This window comes from Chenopodium album, chromosome 10 (genome assembly GCF_948465745.1).
Source record: "Chenopodium album chromosome 10, dcCheAlbu1.1, whole genome shotgun sequence".
In the NCBI taxonomy this organism is placed as follows: Eukaryota; Viridiplantae; Streptophyta; class Magnoliopsida; order Caryophyllales; family Amaranthaceae; genus Chenopodium; species Chenopodium album.
Window position 1 is genome coordinate 23,477,933 of NC_137843.1, and position 22,212 is coordinate 23,500,144.

Sequence of the window (22,212 nt, forward strand, 5' to 3'; positions counted from 1 at the left end):
GCGCGATCTTGAATTGCTTAAGCAAGGGGAAGAAGAAGGCTTCATTGACTTCTTTTCCAGGTGGCGATCAAAGGTTGCTGTTCTTTCACAAAGACCTCCGGATCATGAACTTGTCCCAAAGTTCATATACAATATGTCTTCACCATACAGGTGCCATTTACAATACCTTGGTTTAGACACATTTCAAAAGGTCTATACTGTGGGAATAATAATTAAAAGGGACTTGATAAATGAAACCATAAATCATATAAATGGACTAGATTTTTAGAGAGGATTTCACCTACGTCGGAAACGGACAAAGCTCAAAGACGCAATCTTAAGAAGTTGTCAACAAGTAAAGATGTAGCACCCTAGGTCTTGTTTTGTTTCTTTCCTTTGTATTTTTTATAATAGACTAAGAGATTCATGCTGTCGAATCTACTTATTTTGTACTCTTATTAATTAATGAATAAAAAATATATTTTCAAACATCTATCTTGTTCTCTTTTCAATCTCTTTATTTGCTCAAAGTAAACATATACATATAAACAGGCAATATCAAAAAGGCATACATACTCAACACTTTAAGAATCTTGATGAGCTTTGGCTTACTAGATTTATCGAATGAAAAGAGGCCCATCTTTGGCCCACAAAGAAAGGATATGATGATTTCACCAACACAGGAGGCAACTTGAAACTCCACAAAGATAATCCCATGTTCTTAACCTTAGAGAAAATCCATGTTTTTGGCAGCCCTTTTGAGCCTCGTCAGTTAAGCCTTAGTTATTCAACCTACATTATTCCATACCTTGGGATGGGAACGGTGCAAAGAGATACAAGTAGGAAATTGGGGGAACGAAACATAAGAGGGGAACACAAAGTTAGTTTAAACCCAAAGACCCAATGCAAAAGAAAGGAAAAATCGTTATAAACCCAAAACAAAACTTGTCAAAAAAAAAGAAAGAAAAGAAAAAAAAGAGAGAGGGCAAGGAAAAGGCACCTAATGTAGGATTTGCCACACAAAGCAGAAAGGTTTTAATTTGAGAAGCAACAAGTAAGGGATTTTGGGAGTATACTTGAGCCTGTCCATTCTTCATAACCCCAAGCCTAGCCACGTTACAACCTTGAAACGACCCTCCTTGAGGTAGACCTTAACCATGTACCAAAATCATCATTCCATGAAAATATGGCCAACCTTAGGCCTTTGCACATATGGACCTATTATTGAGTAGCCATGCCCATATATAAAATGCATAAAGTGTTAGTAATTTTGATGATTTGACAGCCATCGGCTTGATACATCATGTTAGTAATGCAATCGAATCAAACTAAATTCGATGTTTTCCATATCCTTTGCCGAGAAAAATGAGATGACTATCACTTTAAAAAACAATCATCTTATTTTCTTTTCATAATAGGGCTATTTATTACCAAAGTGATTCAAGTTCTATATACATTGCTTAGAAAGAAAAATGAGTTAATACAGTAAATTGATTTGATATATTGATAGCCTCGACGTGAACTTTAGATGCCTTTTACAACTCTTGAGCATTGGTCTTCTCACTTATCATGAGCAACTAATATGTCCGCCTGCGCAGGATTTCTTCATCCTCTCTAAGCGAGGAACATTGATTAAACATGATCGCTACATGAAAAAATGATCGTTATCGCTATTACACGTATGCCTCACTGCCAAGTCATCACAATAATTCAACTATTAAGTCAATAATCCTTGCTTTTGAAAACATGTCTAATTCTCTTTCTTTATTCTTCTACGAGAAATTTGGATTCCCCTTCCTTTTTATGCAAATCCGTCTTTTTTGTTCATTTCATTTTTGGGGGGTAAGTTGGGATAATCCCTCCCATTTGGCAACTAAAATACTTGAAAAATAGTATAATTTTTTCAAACCGGGGACTAAAAAAGCCTGGACATCCCCAGTTCTCTCTATTTACAGATTTGAACACGCTATTTATGTTACGAAATCAATGTCATGCAAAGCTTATTACAAACCATCTTAATAACTTTAAATGATAAAGGGAAGAATACCACTTCCTATTATTTGACCAAGATAATTAATTATATTATTTGATCAAACAATTCATGATAAACATACGCAATATTCCACAAATTAAAAATACAAATCTTGGGGCTTCAAATAACATGAAAATATCCCTTAGCATGTGTATACATGAATTGCAAAAGCCACCTAAGGTTACACTTGGGGGCTACAAAAATATAGGTCTCACCTCAACTTTCGTTTTGAAATAAGACTATATTTTGAAAAGTGATTAGAACGATTTTATAAATTATTCTAACACTCCACCAAACCTAAGTTTGATAAACATTTATTTTCAAATTACAGTGTTTATTTAATTGAAAGAACTTCACTTTCAATAAGCAAAATATGATAGTGATGACAAATACTAAAAAGAAAAACAAACAAAATTAGATATACGAAAGTTTGCTCACATTTTCATATCTTTGTTGAAATAAGTTGCAAATTACAACTTACCTTCATCAATTTTGGACAAAAAAGTCACACTCAATTACGAGTTAGACTTTTCTTTCCATTTTGGGTCCAGTTTTAAAAATAATATAATTATGTATTTTGCCTACTAGAAGAGTTGCTTCATTTTATTGTCAAAACAAACTTTCATAAATTTAATGGACCCCCTCAAAATTTTGAATTCTAGTCCGAAATAACATGTTTCTAAAAAATAGTCTTCAAAATTTCCTTTCTGAATTTTTGTTTCATTTTCTCAGATAAATAAATTTCAGATTATCAATAACCGTTTGGATAATACATGTATATACATAAATATTTCCAAAAGGAACGAAGTAAGATTCGACTTCTTCTTGACTCGAACTTGTACTCGCCTATTCATCCTGCGAATATTGGTTTAGGGATGGTAAACGACCACCTATAAGACCAAAATCAAAGATTGATAAGAACGATGAAATGTTTGATGTTCTAAATCAACTTTGAGAATAAAATCACCGCAATGATCTTTACAAACGTTTAGACATTACGTAAGATTACTAAACCTTAAATACAATTGTTTTTGGTTTGTAAACAAGCAAAGAACTAACTTGCTTTATTGAACATGACTTTAACTCAAATGTGAAAGCCATGTCATTGTCCTAAATATCTCAAAACAAGAATAGGATATATACATAGGTCCATCTCAATATCATGATTACATGAATAACCTAAACAATAGCAAGTCATTATACTATCCCAAATTGGGGGCTCCAAGACTTGTGAAATAGCAAGAATGCACATAACTCGACACTTGGGGGTTCCAATATCCACAAAAAACAAAATGAGATATTCATGTCATTCGAGCTATTTTCAAGAATCGCCTAAACTACAAATGGTTTAAGTAGATCTCGAGGCTTATAATTTTCAAATGTATCACAATGATTTAATAATCATTTTGTTCCTTTGAAAACTAAGTTTGCAACTAAACTTGGCCATAGAAACAAACTACAAACATAAAACATATTCGCGCCATTTTCAAGTTCAACTTCAAAAACTAATCTTAGTGCATAATTGTTGTTTCGATACTTCAATTTAATCTAAAGGTTAGAGAGTATGACTAGTATAGAGCAAAAGAAACAAAATCATGAGTTTCAAAATAGAATTCAAATGCATACAACATACTTGCTCATACGAAAGTTTAGTAATCAATCATTCATCATGAAAATTGTATCAAAACACTTCATTAACATAAGACAAACAATTTCATGAGTTAGAACAAGAGACTCCTAAATTCTAAATAAGAGCTCTTCATTTTTCTCCATTGGTTCACACAAGGAGGATAACATCTACTTTCTCGAGCTTCAAATCAGTAGCAAAATTTGAACTCAAAAAAAAGAATTCGAAAGTAGCGAGAATAGAGGAAAAAATTAAACAACATTTCATTTTCCCTCTTACTTGTTCCGACGAACAACCAATATTACTAGACTTAGCAAATTTCATTTGTTAAAACTATGAATGGTCAAAAAACGATTTCAACACACTAGTTTAATCTATCGTTTTCAAGATCCTGTTTCTTATCATAAGAAGACGAAACAGAGGATTTCTAGACCCATTTCAAGCAACATGAAAGGGTCTAATTATTAAAAACAAACAAGTCATTGAATTAACCCAACATTGGGGGCTACAATATTCGAAAACATAAAATAGCCAAACTACTCTAGCTCGATGATGTCTTTAAGAATTTCTTAAACTAACTAGTTTCGTGCAAATCTTGAAATCACAGTTTTATAAATGAATAATAATAACTATCGGTTATTTTTATCATTGATAAAACCAATTTTGCAACTTACGCATGAGAAAAATAAACATGAAAAAATTCATGCTATTATCAAATTTCAAAATTTCATTTATAATTTTAATGCATAATTGCTATTCTAAACAATTCAATTTACAATAAAATTAACAAGTATAGTCTATGTGAGCAAAAAGAGAAATAAAGTTCAAACACAAATTCAAAATTAAAATGAACAAAAGAAAAACACATATATGCTTGTACATGCTCATACAAGATCAATGCTTTACCACTTCACATGAAATTTGTTGCAATATACTAAACATGTCACAACAAAACAAACAAATTTATGAAAACAAGTCGAATCAAAAACCCCAACTTCTAGTTAGGAATCTTCATTCGGCTTTCTCTATTTTATTGACCAAGTTCAAAGACTGGTAAAATGAAAGGAGCAAGATTTACTTTCCTTAGCTTCAAACGACAACAAAAAAAAGGAAAGAGATCAAAATTAGAGAAAGAGGAGAAGAAGAAAGTGAGCTGCAGATCGCGCTTCTCCAATTCTTTATACTAATTAAAATGTTGCCCGCAACTCATCAAGTTGCGTGTGACATCCCAGCGCAACCCAGTTTCTTGCGTGCGCCTGGCTAGCACGACCCACTGAGTTGCGCACGAACACTGGTCACTTAAAAGCCCAGTACCAGATTTCGATCCGTTCTGAACTTTTTTCCCATCGGTTTTGTACGTTGTTAGACGTAATAACGCGCGACTTATTGAAATCTTTTAAAATTGCTTTGCATCAGTAGTTTCTTTTCTTCTTTGTTAGCTTTTTGCATCATCCTGCATGCACAATGTGCTTTGTGTCTGCCATAAGCATACGTTTTGGACGTTTTTTGTGAGCGTGTCTTAAGACGTTCTGTAATGGTGCTTTACTTAAAAGCTCCCACAGACAGGTTTGTCATTTTACTGTACTGATTTTAGAAATGTCACGTTCTTTTCTTTCTTTTTGGCGGTCACAGCAAAAAGGGTGGCGTTATCATATAGCGTAAAATTGTAAGTCGTTATCATACAGCATAAAAATGTATGGCATAGGTGTTGCGTAAAATTTCACCTCTTCCCAGCCAACGTGATCTACCTCTCGTAACTAAAACGGTAGAATTTCTTTACTTACTTTCTTTCCTTAGGCGTTAGCTAAAACGAGTCGACTGGTGTGCCGAACCATTCGAGAACATACACTTCTTGATTGGAAGCGAATACGGTAGTTAGTGAGCTTACTGGCTTACCGAACAGTTAGGGTGTCCGTTCACCCCCTGTATAAAGAGCGACGTGCGATGTCGAAGAAAATACGATAGTTAGTGAACTTACTGGCTTACCGGACAATTAGGGTGTCCGTCCACCACCATATAAAGAGCGACGTGCGATGTCGCATCTATTTAGGCACGTGCCCCTACTCTTAAGACACGTGTTTTCATCTTTTGGACAAAATTGCTGAGAGAGTTGCCAATTTTCCTCTCTCTCATTGGATTTGGATATATGCCTCTAGTCCTAAGATATGTATTTCTATCTTGTGGACACTGAATACTGTGTTTTGACAAGCGAGTGTCAAGGACTTTATTCACGTGTTAGGCTACAAATGCCGAAACACCTCCCCTTTATCATCTTTTTAACTTCTTAAAATCAGGCTAAAGTTTCAATGACATATCGAGGGACTTTAGACCAACGATGCCATAATTGAGAGGATATCATCCCCTTTAATCCTTTTTTACCGATTTCTTCTCATGACTTGACATCACCCTGGACCGCCTTTACTTGTAAAAGCGTTCTACATTTGAAAAGGATCAATTTAGATTCTTTAGCGTGTTAAAACTGGAAAATGCTTTTTCTAGCCTTAATAGCTACTTGTCTCAAACACTTAGCGAATCAAGGATCGTTTTGAAATCCTTAACATCCCTGAAAGATTCTTTATTCTTAAGGAACTTCGTAGAATGAGTCTCGTATTTGTTTCCTTGACTACTTTGATCCTCGTCTATTCTAGACTTAATCAAAGTGGGGGATAACTGTAAACATCTACTTTTGACCTCCTGTCCCGACAAGAAGTGATATGACGATAAATAAAACCATCTTTGTGTTGGATCAACGTGAAGAACACTTATGGATAATTGATTAAATCACAAGAACACAAATATGAATAGCCTAATCCAAAAACAAATGAAATAAGGTCCAATTAACTAAACCCGATCATAATTAGGCTTAAACCCGAGGTTAAAACCTAATTATGACGGATTTAGAGGCGCCTAAGTTAAAAATCAATGTTGCCGCAGAAAAATCCGTGCGCATCTCAATGAGTCGCGCTGGACTGGCGCGCGCAACTTATTCAGTTACGCGCAACACCCAACACCACTTCTAGTGATGCGCTTGCGGAAGATTTAGAATTTCATAAAAATATAAAATCGAATCTTACCATAATACCGCGCGCGAGATCATCATTTGCGCTGCCCGTAGCAGCGCATCTTAATCACTTGCGCTGGGCTGTCACGCGCAACCCATTCAGATGCATGCGACACCTGCTGCGGCAGAATTTTCAAAACCCTAAATGCACCCATTTCATATAAATAGAGGCTTAATACGAGGCTCAAAGAGACAGAAATTAACCTAAAACTCTGGCAAAAACTTTGTGAACTTATGAACTATCAAACCCTCTTGTCCTAAGCACTCACCCCCTCAATACTTGTTACTACGGTGGAGGTTCCCGAACAAGAAGGAGTCCATAAGTGTTCTAAACGAATATCTAGCAAAGAGAAGTGGTAAATTCCCGAGCACTTAGATCAATCACCATTATTTTCTTGTTTAAAATAACTTTAATTAATTAATTAGTGTTGTTTGATCACTTTAAACGAACTTTTTAATTAATGAATTCCACATAGTATCTTGCATTAAATAAATAATAGAATTGAATAATTATTTGTTGATTGATCACTTAAGCCAAGGCGAATCTTATTTATTTTTGTTCTTTTCACGAATATTGATTAAATAAGAACAACGACTTTTGCAATGTAATTCCTACATGATTGATGCGTGTAAATAAAATCAACTAACTCAGTTTTTAGGAATCACGTTGCATATATTGTTTGGTGATGAAATTGTGAAAAAGGAAGAGCTAGTAGAGGTCGTACTAGGGCTAGGATAGCGATTCCCCTCTAAAGGGAACGTTATCTTGGTATCCTCGCTCCCGAACTCATTTCTAGTTCATGTAGACCAATTTGGGCATGGGTAAACTTACGATTCGTGCTAAATATCCCTTGAAATCTACTTGGGAGAAAGGCATAAACGAGGTTTATGAGTTTTCCTAAAATGCATTAGCGACTCCTACTTGTTTCTTACAAAAAAGCGTGATGATAGAATTAATTCTAATTCAAGGTCCCCCAAACAGTTAGGAATCCAAATCCTAATACACCCTAACAAGTGTAAAGTTCTAGGCTTTTAAAGGGCCATGGGCATTTAAGGAGAAAGACCCCCTACGGTGGGAACACCCTCCTTACAGTCTGTAAAACTGTATATGTAAACAGAACAATCATTCATATAAATTGTAACGAGCTGTGGAGGAACTATTTTTCTTTCTCAACTAATTAATGTATGATCTATGCTCGGATTTTTAGTTTATACGAAAATCAGAGTACATGGTTAAATAAATTGGAATCAATACAAGTGATATATCCAGCTAAGGAAATCCTTCGTATAATATAATACAATGTATTTTCTAAAAATAATAATAATGAGAAATATATAATTTTTTTATAAATTACATTTAAACGTGTTTAATTATTGAGATGTAGTGGATGAAGAAATTAAAGTTGACATAATTATATTTTATATATATTATTTTCAATATTAACTATGAATTATTTTTTATTATAAAAAAATCCAAAATGCCAAAAGCTAACAAATGTCTCGGGGGAGTTGGATTAGAAAACTAAAAGTAGAAATATTTATTTGAAATAAACATTAATTACAGCGATCGACGCATAGTACCATTTTAGGAAATATTTTAAAGGGTTTTCTAACATCCTTGGGCGTTTGTTAGAAAGATTAAAAAGAAAAAAAAATTAAATATTAGACATTACAGTGTATTAAAAATGGAATGAGACCATAGTTATTTTAATCAAAATGTAACTATGGTGAAATCTAGGTAAATTCTCTCCCTCTTTCTCTCTCTTTCGTAAGTTTATGCTTTATAATTCTTACTAGATTAGACTCGTGCGTTGCACGATTTAATTAATTTTTATTATTATGCATGAAATAAAGTTTTGTCATTTGTGTAAAAAAGAGTGGTAATTTTTTTGTTAGAGAAATATTAGCCCTAAGTCTTAAGACTTAGGATGATATCATCATTTTTAAAGTTTTTGGCCTGAAGACAAGACTTTGTTTTTTTTTTAATATATTTAAGAAGCTAAGTCTTAACAAAATGTGGAGTGGAGTCTTGAAAACTCAAGACTCAACTCTATACACTATACACAGTGTTTTCCCTATATATACATCAAAACACAGTATTTTGATAAAACAAAAAAGCCTTTTTTTATTTCTTAAATACATTAAAATCTATGTATATTTCTTCAAAAAAAATATTCTATGTACGTTGTTTTAAAAAAAAAAAAAATGTATGTACGTTGTTTCAAAATTTTTTTTTATAGATATGTACGTTGTTTTTAATTTTTTTATATACAAAAATCATATTGTTTGTTTTATTTTATCTTAATTATGTACCTACCTTGTTGCAAAAAAAATAAATAAAAATACATACCAATCATGATTTAACAAAGATTATCAATTTAAATTATCTTGTATTTTAATTATCCTATTTTTTTGTTATTGTTTGTTGGTTTTTAATATTTATCATGTATGTACCTAGTCATATAACATTGGATGTAGAAGTATCATATGATAGAGCTAGGAGTCAATGAGATGGACCCCAAGTGCAGGCTGGTCTCCTTCCGAATTATTATGTCAATCATGAACAATACTTTGAGAACCATCGAAGACTTCGAAATCAAAGAAGACATCATCAATTGCAACATGATTTGGCTAACATTTGTGGAGTCGTTTTGGGGGAAGTGATATTTGAATTCAGATCAATTTTACATTAGTCATTTTTATTTTACATTTACAACTATTTAATGCAATATGTGTAATTTTAAAATTTCATGCATTTTAAAATCAATTAAATTCATGTAGTTCCATTATAATTGATTTTTTTTGCTTGATCTATTTTGCTACTCGGTATTATTTTTCAACTATGACATTTAAATTGGGTTAGAAATTTGTTACCCCAATGTGAATATTCATATCATATTAAAATTATATATATATTTCAAAAAAAAAATATATTGAAATATATATGTTAAAAGACAAAAAAAAAAATTAATAAATACTTTAAAGAAATCTAAAATAAGTCTTAGGATTGAAGAGTTAAATCTAATTGAGTCTTCAGGAGTCTTAACATAATTAAAATTAAAAAAAAATAATTAAATTTAATATAAAATCTGATGTGGCAATTAATTAAAATCTTAAGACCAGACAGGGCTAATCTTGCTCGTAGAAAAATGTATAGTGTCGGTTATAAAAAATAAAATAAATGATGATATCACACATAGAAAATGGTGGAAAAATTTTTAATGTTAGATTGACACGTAGGATAATTTAAGGGTTAATGATGTCAGCAATATTTTGTTTTAGTAATAGTTAATAGATTTTTGGTAAATTGGTACTAATTCTACTGAAATCTAGGTTAATTTGTTAAATTTTGCTTTAAATTGCTATTTAATAAATCATTTGATATATTTTTTTTTATGAAATTTGTTGTGTTAATTTGCTCATTATTGTGTTATTAATTGTAATTTTTTTTTTTTTTTGAGGCAAATGTTATTAATTTTATACTACTCATTTAATAGTTAACTAGTTTAGTCCCCGTGCGCTGCCCGGATAAAGTAGCTATTATTTGTTTAAATAGTTTAATTTTATATTCGAAAAAAGTGTAATTATAATCTCATTAATTAATTTTAAAAGAAGTATAGTATTGTATTTATCAAGTTTTGGAATAGATGAGAGAAAAAAAAAATGTTGTCAAAAATAGTTTAGGCGGGAACATTTTTAATAAGAAATTGACATGTGTCCTCTAATGATGTCAGCATGTTTTGTTTTAGTAATAGTTAATAGATTTGCATTGTTAATTTTGGTGTGGAAAGAGGGTTTTTTTTTTTTTTTTTTTTTTTTTTTTTCTTTTTTTATGTAATCAATGTGTATGTTTTTTTAAAATGGAGTATTTTTTATTTATTTCATTGTGTTTACTTTGTGGAATTTCATGTTTGAATTCTCGATTAAAATAGTAACTATTTCTCATACGTGACACAAAAAACTTTAGAAGGTGTGTCCTATTCACCTGATTTTCATTTATTTGAACTTATCAAATCATATTTGAACTTATTAAAACTTATTTTAGTTGTAATTTGTAATTGGGTAACCCTTATCAAAATTAAATTTCTTGAATTGAACTTATTTAAACTTAATTGAACTTATCTGAACTTACTATTTTAAATTTAATACTAAATTGCACTTATATAATCCTAGATAGCTTCATTAACCCTTCCAATCTCCTTATATGTATTATTTATCCTATTGAGTCGCGCATCAGCGCCATCGGATCAATTCGAAGAACTTCTGTGTAGCAAGTCAGAGCATCCGCATAATTACCCTGGTGCAAAAATGGGCAGATATGAATTAATAGTTTAATGTCACCATGTATTATAAATTAAAGAAAAACCTTCAAGAAACTATGTTATATTATACGACGTACTAAGAACTAGATATTTAAGTACTAAGCAGTAAGCACTAGATATTAACTAGTGAAATTAACTTCATTGAAACTAAAGCAGCAGCCCTATAATGCATCACGAGAGGCAAGTAGCTAAGATGGAAGCTTAAGCAACTTACCACTCCATATAGATGTTGCCAAGATTAGTCGACACTTGTGGATGGTTAGGTTGCAGTAAGAGACACTGTTGCATATATTAAACAATGCATTAGTTCTATGTTAACGGGATAGAAAAACATAAGGTCGTAGATACAAGACACATAATTAGCACATACATGATAGTACTGAGCAGTGAGCAGCATCCTCAACTCGGCCAGCATCATTCTTTCAGTGCATTACACAAATATGGAATTCAAGAACAAGCATATAGCACAACAACAAAAAAATAAAAAAAGGTAACACACCAACAATGAAAACCAATTGTGACACCAGGTTTGAGAACGAACAACACGACTACACAGAAATACAATGGCAGTAGCAGGCAAAGGATGAGTAGGATGAAAAGGCATTCCCCTGAAGAAAAGTTTATACCAATAGAAAGCAGCACCAGGTTTAGGAAATAATTAATAATGTTTGACTGATCTATTGAGCCACGGCATGATAATATCATAATCAGGGAAGTTAATTCGTCCAAATTAATCGATCACACTTGCCAAAATCAAGCAATAACTTAGCATATGATAAACTTATAGCCCTACAAGTGTGTAAGCTCATGAGGACAGTGTTTATCAGCTAAACCCAGCCTCAAAAATCAAACGCCTATTACTCCATTTGCTGATTAATCAATCAATCAATTAAAGCCTTAATCCCATAAGTGGGATCGGCTACATGAACAAAAAATGATTAATTCGTATAGTCATCCACACAAATCTTCCTCCTCAATCTCTTACGATTGTTGGAGTTATAACAATTTACGAATTGCTAACTCAAATATTAATAAGAATTATAAGAGAGAATTCATATGGGTTACAATCCGAAATAACAAAATATACTTCTTTGAATTAAATTACATCTTCTTATATCTCCCCTTTAATTTCTCTTTTATCATCTACCTTCTTTTATCTCTCCTTCCTCTCATTACAATGAAAAAGAACAACTCTATATATATAACTTATGAATTACTAAACAAACAAAGGACGAGAATTATTCTCATCTTGAACCACAACTTATTTAAGCCAATGCTATTAAAAACAATCTAATAATAAAAATGCTATTTTAAAGTTTGTATTTTCAACACACCCCCTCAAACTTTAAATTTCATCCCGAGCATTTCTCTCAATCTGTTGAATGTCTCTAGAGATAGAGGCTTCATAAATATGTCTGCAACTTGCTCATCTGTATAACAATACTTCAGTGTGATTGTTCCTTCTTTAACTTGTTCTCGAAGAAAATGAAATCGAGTATCAATATGCTTGCTTCTCCCATGCTGTACTTGATTCTTAGCAAGTTTTATTGCTGACACATTGTCAACATACACTATCGTAGACTCCTCTTGAGCATGACAAAGTTCTTTTAGGAGATTTCTTAACCATAATGCTTCACACACCGCAGATGAAGATGCTATATATTCTGCTTCACAACTTGATAATGCAACTACTGGTTGTTTTTTAGAACTCCAAGTAAAAGCAGTTGATCCTAGATAAAATGCATATCTTGTTGTACTTTTTCTCTCATCTAGATCTCCAGCCCAATCGCTATCAGAATAACCAAATAATTTTGCTTCATCTCCATAAGAATAGAACATTCCATAATCTAAGGTACCTTTAATATACCTTACTATTCTCTTTTTATTGCACCAATGTGACTCTTTTGGTGTCTCCATGTATCTACTAACAAGCCCGACTCCATATACAATATCAGCTTGGTGATAGTCAAGTATCTCAAACTTCCAACTAGACTCTTATATAAAGTTGGATTAATCAATTTTCCTTCTCCAACTTTTGTCAACTTCAACCCTGTTTGCGACGGGAGTGCTCATGGGTTTGCATGAACCCATTTTAAATTTCTCAAGTATTTCTTTTGCATATTTCTTTTGTGAAATAAATATTCCATCTTCACATTGTTTCACCTCAATTCCTAGAAAGAATTTCATTAGCCCGCAATCTGTCATTTCAAATTCTTTGAACATTACCGCTTTGAATTCATCAAACATACTTTGATTGTTGCGAGTGAATAGTAGATCATCAATATATAAGCTTATTATGAGTATATTATCACCATTCATCTTCACATAGACTGCATGTTCATACGGACATTTGATAAAACCATTCCGAATCAAGTATCCGTCTATACGTGTATTCCAAGCTCGTGGGGCTTGCTTTAGACCATAAAGTGTCTTTTTCAAACGAAGCACTTTATCTTCTTTTCCCTTGATGACAAAAACCTTCTTGTTGTTCCGCATAAACTTCTTCTTCTAAATATAAAATTCCATTAAAAAATGCTGACTTAACATCAAGTTGATATATCTTCCATTTGTGATGTGTGGCAAGTGAGATATCATTCTTACAGTGTCTAAACAAGCTACAGGAGCAAATACTTCATCATAATCAACACCATACTTTTGCTTGTATCCTTTTGCTACAAGTCTTGCCTTGTATCTTTCAATGCTTCCATCTGCACCTCTTTTTATCTTATAATCCCATTTTACACTTATGGACTTATGGCCCTTTGGCAATGTAGCCAACTCCCAATGTATCATTTTTCTCTATTGACCGGATCTCTTCTTTCAAAGCAGATCTCCATTCCTCTTCTCCTAAAGCTTCTTCAAAATTAATGGGTTCGTGGTCTACATATAAGTTTAGACACCCAAATGTGTCTCCCCAAAACCAAACCCAGTGATGAATACCTTTCACGTCATTTGATTATCGAACGAGGTGAAACTGTGGAAAGTCTAGTGATGAGGAGGTTTTTATTAAAATATCTCTTCTTTCTGTTTTTGAAAATATTTCTTTTCTTACTCTATTTATATAAATATAGCCAATCCAATTTGGTTTGGTCCATGATAAGGGTCCAATAATAGTGTAGTTGGATTGGGCTTGAAAAGAGCTTTCCAATGATATATTATAAGCCCGATTCCGATGAATTATGAGAAAGTTATGGATTAAATTAAATTAGGCCCAATGATTTTAAATGTGGCCCAATGATCTAGAGGAGGGCCTATTAATTATTATTCCTAAAGTAATTAGGATTGATTTTGATCTTCTAGCAATATTTAGAAGGTTCTCTTTAATTCTAATAAGATTAGGATTGATAATTATATTTTTAAAAGATGTTTTATTTTGAATAAAATATATTAAATCTGATTTTAAATCTGCTTGGACGCGTAATTACTTGTAACCGGTTTTAAAGGTAATTACGCGTGTAAAAGCGTGTTGACTTTTAAACCAGTGCAAGACGACAGCGTCGTCGCCAGGCGCTGAATTTCGCCGCCTGGCGACGAGCTTGTCGTCCGGCACCGACTCCTGTCATTTGCGACAGGAGGTATTTTATTCCGAATATGATTTTCTTTGATCCCGTGCTATTTTTTCCATAAATAGAGGTCGTATCTCCTCCGTTTGGAATCATCCACAATCAACAATATTCACAATCATCAATCTCTATTCTTTCTCTCTCTAAAAGCTAGAAGCTTTCTCTCTCTCTTCTCCTTCTAAACCTTCCCTCTTACAAAATTCCTCATTCACAAGTTCTAGACACACCTAACCAAGTTCGAAGTTGTCTTCGCCCTAGGCGTGAAAGTTTGAATATTTCTGAGGGTTTGGTCCCGAATCCCTATTTCAATTATTTAATTTAATTGTTTTGATTTATTATTTTCCTTGAAGTTACTAACGTGTGTATTTTGTTATTAGAAAGAGATACGAGGCATCGAAGTAAGTACTTTAATTTCTTTATTGATCTTTCAATATACAGATCATGTTAGGATGTTTTATTGCTTCCTAGTATCATGTTTAGGATTAACTAATATTTCTGATATTATGATGCTTCCTATTTCTTTCCTAATATCATGTTAGTATCATTTTAGGGATAAAGCTTTGATTTTTATTGTTTAGTGACATGCTAGGATTTGTTATTAATCTTGTTAGTATCATGCCTAGGATCTTGCTAATTTATGATGCTTCCTAGTATCATGTTTAGGATTAACTAATATATCTGATATTATGATGCTTCTTATTTCTTTCCTAATATCATGTTAGTATCATTTTAGGGATAAAGCTTTGATTTTTATTGTTTAGTGACATGCTAGGATTTGTTATTAATCTTGTTAGTATCATGCCTAGGATCATCAATCCCCGAACTTCCAGTCATGGTTCAAGACCTATTGGAGTTAACGATCTCCTGGATCGGTAAGGGGTGTAGCCTTCACCCTGTGAACGGTTTACAAGTTCCTAAAACTTGTTGGCGACTCTTTTACTCTAGCTTCCTTCCCTTTGGACGTCACCATGCTTAAGTGTATGATCACAGTGGGGCTCAAGTGTGGGATGCTTGAAATATTCCGTACAATAAGCAGAATAAATCAACTTCATTTACTTCATTTGTCTCTTCATATATGTCTCTGAGACTTCTCATTTTAACAGGTGTTTTCGATGGCGATGATGATCCTTCAGTTGATGGCGATGATGATCCTTCAGTTGATGGCGATGATGATTGTGAATCATTAGTATTTGTTAGAGTCCTTGGTTGATTTCTTTCAGAACTCTTTTCTGTAATATCATGATAGTCTTCAAATACAATTCTCTCTTTCTCTTTCTCTTCTTCTTGATCATCCCATTTCAAAGATTCTCCTTCGTTGAATATAACATCTCTACTCTCTATCAACTTTCCCATGATTGGATTGTATAATTTATATGCTTTGGATTGTGAGTTGTATCTAATGAAGATACATTTCTCACCACGATCAGATCATCTAACTTTTTTCTCTTTGCCTCGGGTATTTGAGCATATGCTATGCACCTAAACACTCGAAAATGTTCAACATTTGGCTTCTCCCCACTCCATGCTTCTTGTGGAGTCATATTCTTCACACTTTTTGTAGGACAAAGATTCAAAATATAAGTTGTCCAAGCAACAACTTCTGCCTAAAATTGTTTCAGCAGTCCTCTTTCTTCAATATGCTGCGCGTCATATCTAGAATTGTTCGATTCTTCATTTCGGCAATTTCATTTTGTTGTGGTGTATAGGAGGTTGTGAATCGTTGCCGTATTCCACTAGCTTTGCAATAATTTTTTAATACATTCAATTTATATTCACCCCCTCGATCTGATCTTAGGGTTTTCAACTTATATCCACTTTCGAGCTCCACCCGAGCTTTGAATTGCATAAACGTATCGAATGCAGCTGATTTCTCCTTCAACATATACACCTACAATTTCCTGTTATAATCATCGATGAAGGTAATAAAATAATGATTACCTCCCAAAGATATTGGTTCTAGTGGTCCACAAATATCTGTGTGTACCAATTTTAATGGTTCTTTTGCTCTCCATGATAATCCCTTCTGAAATGGAAGTCTAGCTTGCTTCCCGATAGTGCATATATCGCAAATCTGTTTCGGATCGTCAATGGTAGGTAATCCATGCACCATATTCTTTGATTGCAAAAGTTTTAGGCCATTGAAATGCAAATGCCCACCATTTATGCCATTTCCATGACTCATTCTCAATAACACCATAATAACACTTTTGCACCTCAGTGTTAAGTTGCAGTGGAAACATGCGATTCTTCGCCATTTTTTATTGAGCAATAAGTCTTCCACTTTTATCTCTAAGTTGAAGATTATCACCCTCCATATGAACAATATATCCTTTTTCAAGCAGTTGCCCTATACTAAGGATATTACTTCTCATATTAGGCACGTAATAAACATTTGAAATAAATTCTTCATTTCCATTCTTCTGAAATATTCATATTTTTTCTTTACCTTTAACTTGTAGTTTGGATGAATCTCCCAAACTTACATTACCTTGTACCTTCTCATCAAGGTCAATAAAATATTCTTTTCTGCCACACATGTGGTTGCTAGCTCCAAAATCGAAAAACCACATGTCTTGCTGATTACCAGCTTCTTCATGTGCTAGTAACAATGTAGGACTTTCTTCATTTTTTCTTGATGATTTAGCAAAATTTAATTGATTGCCTTGATCCTTTTGTTTGCTCCAACACTCAGATGCATAATGTCCATATTTTTGACAATTATAGCATTGAATGTCTTTTGATTTACCGCGTTCGTTGAAACTCTTTCCTCCTCTGTTTGACCCTCTCCCTTGGCAAAAACTTCTCTCATTACTTTGGTTTCGAGGTTGGTAGTTATTACGACCTCTTCCTCGTCCACAAAATACGCCTCGTCAATTTCCACCTTTTTGTTCATTTAATGACAACTTTGATTCAAGTGCTTGCTCTATAATACCAGGTTCATCATTCTTCTGAATTCTTTGTTCATGTACTTGAAGAGACCCCATAAGTTCTTCTATTGATAATGAATCAATATCTTTTGATTCTTCTATTGCAGGCAATACATGATTAAATTTTTTATTGCATGATCGAAGTACTTTTTCAACGATCTTTTTATCTTCAATCTTTTCTCCATTTAATTTCTGTTGGTCAACATTTGTAAGTAGTCGAGAAAAATATTCAGAGATTGACTCATTACTAGTCATTTTGATTTCCTCAAATTCACCTCGTAGTGCTTGTAAGCAAATTTTCCGAACTCTCTCGACTCCTTTAAATATAGTTGCAAGATTATCCCAAGCTTCCTTGCTTGTGGTTGCATTTGATATTTTTACAAATGTTTCACGGTCTAATCCTGCATAAATCAAAAATAATGCTCTTTGATCTTTTTTCAGATTTACTTTTAACTCATCTTTCTTCTCTTGAGCCAAAGCCGCTTTTGCATCATCCGATGGTTTTTCAAATCCATCATTAACAATGTCCCACAAATCTTGGGAACCAAATAGTGCTTTCATTTTAATACACCAATCTTCATATTGGTCTTTAGATAATTGCGGTACTTGTGGCTGAACAAAGTTGGTAGACATTTTGAGATTTTAATTAAAATACCGTGGCTCTGATACCAAGTGTTGGAGTTATAACAATTTACGAATTGCTAACTCAAATATTAATAAGGATTATAAGAAAGAATTCATATGGGTTACAACCCGAAATAACAAAATATACTTCTGTGAATTAAATTACATCTCCTTATATCTCCCCTTTAATTTCTCTCTTATCATCTACCTTCGTTTAACTCTCCTTCCTCTCATTACAATGAAAAAGAACAACTCTATATATAACACTTATGAATTACTTAACAAACAAAGGACGAGAATTATTCTCATCTTGAACCACGACTTATTTAAGCCAATGCTATTAAAAACAATCTAATAATAAAAATGCTATTTTAAAGTTTGTATTTTCAACAACGATCAAATGCTTCATGCTCATGCAAATCCATATATTTCATATCCTTCCTAACTCCTTCCAACAACGTTCATTAGGTTCAGACTTCAAAGTACCAAGCTCCAACTATTTCAGTAATTGAGCCTATTCAGTTATGAGTTTGCCTAGCTAATATAATTTGAATTGGTGGGAATCCAACAACATTTACCTTTTTGCTGACGGAAACTCCCATTAATAGTGGCTAAGTAAAGCATCTCCGTGGTGTTGATGCATGTACAAAGCTTTATGTGCAGCAAGCACACCATGCAAAGCCTTATTGCTAATCCCTACTAAGTTGAAATTTGAATTTGTGAGTTGGTAATAACATGTTAGAAGTTGATTGATTACAAAAAAGTACAAGAATATTTTCTATTCAATAACTCAAGTTCAATAATTAAAAATCATGTACTTGGCTTTCGACATAATTATTATTATTATAAAGCATAATAATACATATGGAGTTTACATCACATCCCCAAGACCACAAAATTAAAGCACAATGTCAACAATGCCGAAATGAGTCAAAAGTCAAGGACAAGATTTTCCTTCTTCCTTCTAGAAAGGGTGAAGGGAAATAGAACCGCGTATTTTCCAAAAGTACAAGCCAATTAAATTTGCATTGAATGTATGATTTTGTTGATCCTTTGATCCTATATAGAATCAAGAAAACAACATTACCAAAGTTTTGACTATAATTTTAGAACTTGCTGTTGCACTGTTAGTATGTGTTTATTATATCCTCTATTAGAATCCCTTAATCTCTGTCTGTCCATATCCTCGCAGAATACTCGCACCGAAAAAATAGATGATCAATTGATTCAACAGCTTAGTCTATTACGTAGAAAAAGTCACATGTTTTTGAATCACAATCAAAATGCACATAGCTTTCGCACTAATAAAAAAAAAAAAAAAGCACTTTTAAAAGAGTTGTAGACACTAGACATACCAGCATATCAATTATGGAATATTTGAACAACCGATCAAACGCTGGTCACATTAACTGAATCACAAGCATAACAAGTTTGAAATGTTTGATAGGATGCTTATCTAATAAAACTGTTTCATTCATTTCATATGTCCAAGCTACTCTTATATATTGTATGTACAAGCTCACTAAGAATTAGTTAAGTTACTTTTTTTTTTTTTTTTTTTTTTTTTTTTTTTTTTTTTTTTTTTTAAGACAGCTAAGCTACTCTTATGTAATGGTAATGTGTTACTAGAGCGAACATACTTTGAACCTTCCGTATCCAACAATATACAGTGACACAATGATATGCATAGTGCAATAGTGCATCGTATTAGCCTTTCTTGACCTTTGTGAGCGCTGTAAAGCTTATAGTAGTATTTCCATATTGAAGCAACTCCTGAATATTGCTTATGCTAATGTCATTATGTACTTCAGCGTTACGTTTGGAGGCTTTATTTTGTCTTTATGCCCTCCGTTGAGCTTCTTATTCAGATATTCAGTTCATAACCGTTTTTACTGATTCTTATAACCTTGTTACTCTCCTCAGGGATGATGGTCAAAGTGACATTAATTACCTTTGGGTCATTAAGAAAATTAAGTTGCTAGGGGCTTGTTTTCAACACTACAACATTATTCATAAGGAAGACAAAAAGCGGGTTCACCAAGCTCGCAAGATTGTGGCTGAAGCAGGACAACATTTAATTTGCTTTTCTATTAATATGTAATTTGTTTAAACCTTTGTCCAAAAAAAAAAAAAAAAATGTAAACAATTATAAGATATGGACATATGGTCTTTCAAGAAACCACATGATTATGAGAACTCCATCAATCAACATAAATTGATTGAATGATGAGAGAGACCTAGCTTTCTAATAAAGTTTTTTTTTTTTAACAAAATAATTTGCCATGCAACAAAATTACAAAAAACCTGTGTGACTAATCTTACATTCTCTAAAAGATTTTATGATTAAATTGACTAACTACTACTATTGGGTCTACAACTACATCTGTGACTATACTGGGTTATCATTTTTATTCACTATGCATCCACAAACATTTTCAAATTCACCATATACCCTCGAGTCTCAAAAAATTCAATTCCACCAGATGCCCTTATTGACTAACGTTGAAATGTTTGTGGAGATATAGTGAATAAAGTAATAATTCAGGGGTATTTGGTGAAAAATCCGTTAATTGTAGTTATTCTACTCAATAGTACTCATTTAGTAGTTAATTTGTTGTGTTAATTATTTAACGTGATTTTTTCTATTATTATTTGCATTTTCTATGTTAATTATTTTTTTACATAATATTTGTTTTTTATTTCATTGTGTTTATTTTGTGCAGTGGAATTTCATCTTTGAATTCTTCATTAGAATAGTTACCGTACTTATATTTGCTCCTATATTAGGTTTGCTCATATGGTTTCTATTTGCTTAATTAATTAACTTAGTTTTTTCATGAATTAACATACTAACTGTACTTATATTTGCTCATTTAGTTTTTCTTATATGATTTGTGCATTGATTATCTCAATTTTTAATGAATATGATTCTTTGTTTATCCCTATATTTTTTTCTTATAAAATGCTTAACAAAAATTTTATAATTAGTGCATGAAGATTTACATTTCGAAATTGTTCATTTATATATTTGCACCCATTTGATTTCAAAAGCCTTAAAATTGTCTCTTGAATTCCCTAAATTACTTTCTTCTTTATTCTCTCCATTTTTTTCGTTTTTCCTATCAATCTATCTATATATATACTAAAACGGAGGGCACTCGAACCTCCACTCTAACTATACTTAGACATGTGTCGAGCTATTGTTAAAAATTTTCCCGCTTCATTTTTCACTCCTAAATATAACAACTAAATCAAAGATTATATTTTATAAAATAATATAAATATTTTATACTCATTTACCTATTACCATAATATACATACTTCCTTCTTATGATAATGCGTAAAATTAGGATACAATCTCTGATTATACTTCCTTATAATATTATACATCTAAGTATTTTTTATTATCTTGATCTTAATATTTGATCTTAAGATTTTTTTTTTTTTAATAGAAATATTTGATCTTAAGATTCATGATCTTAAGCCGTGAAAATTCTTAATTGCACTACGGGCATGTATATATTTGTTAACAATGGGTCGTGGGTTTGCACTTTATCATTATTGATGATGTATTTTTAAACTATATACAGTATAAGAAGTTTTAAAACAGTGCAATTTGTTTTTCTAAAACAGTGAAAATTTTATTAGATATATTAGAAATGATGAGATAATTGATCGTATATAATTTTGTGACCACATTGTGGCATGGGATAGCGAGAAAATGTCATTATGTTGATTGAACCTAAAGTACACATTTTAAAGGTAATAATAAACTTTCATATGTTAGGTGCTACAAAAACAGTTAAGCCACATTTTTTAAAAATAAATTGGTCGGGGGTTACTCACTCGGCCAGGGGTTACTCGGTCAGTTAGGGGTTACTTGGTTACGGGTTACTCGGTCAGTTAGGGATTACTTGGTAGATCAAGGGTTACTCATCGGTTAGTCATGGATTACTCAGTTAGGGGTTACTCGGTAGATCAGGGGTTACTCATCGGTTAGTCATGGATTTCTCATTCAGGGGTTACTCGGTCTGTAATACCCCGTATTTTTATACGTATTTTATTTAAAATAAGTAT

General features: G+C 32.5%; 1 protein-coding gene and 1 pseudogene across 1 annotated transcript; both read right to left on the reverse strand.

Moving 5' to 3' along the window:
- Positions 1–12,359: 12,359 nt before the first annotated feature.
- LOC145565067 (secreted RxLR effector protein 161 pseudogene) lies at positions 12,360–12,938 on the reverse strand (annotated as a pseudogene).
- A 3,534-nt stretch (positions 12,939–16,472) lies between these two features.
- LOC145565068 (uncharacterized) lies at positions 16,473–18,144 on the reverse strand. Its single transcript, XM_081625174.1, has 3 exons — positions 17,517–18,144; positions 17,068–17,204; positions 16,473–16,931 (listed from the first exon to the last, which is right to left on the reverse strand). The coding sequence occupies exons 1-3, from the start codon at positions 18,142–18,144 to the stop codon at positions 16,473–16,475; spliced, it is 1,224 nt and encodes a 407-aa protein (XP_081481300.1).
- Between the last annotated feature and the right edge of the window lie 4,068 nt (positions 18,145–22,212).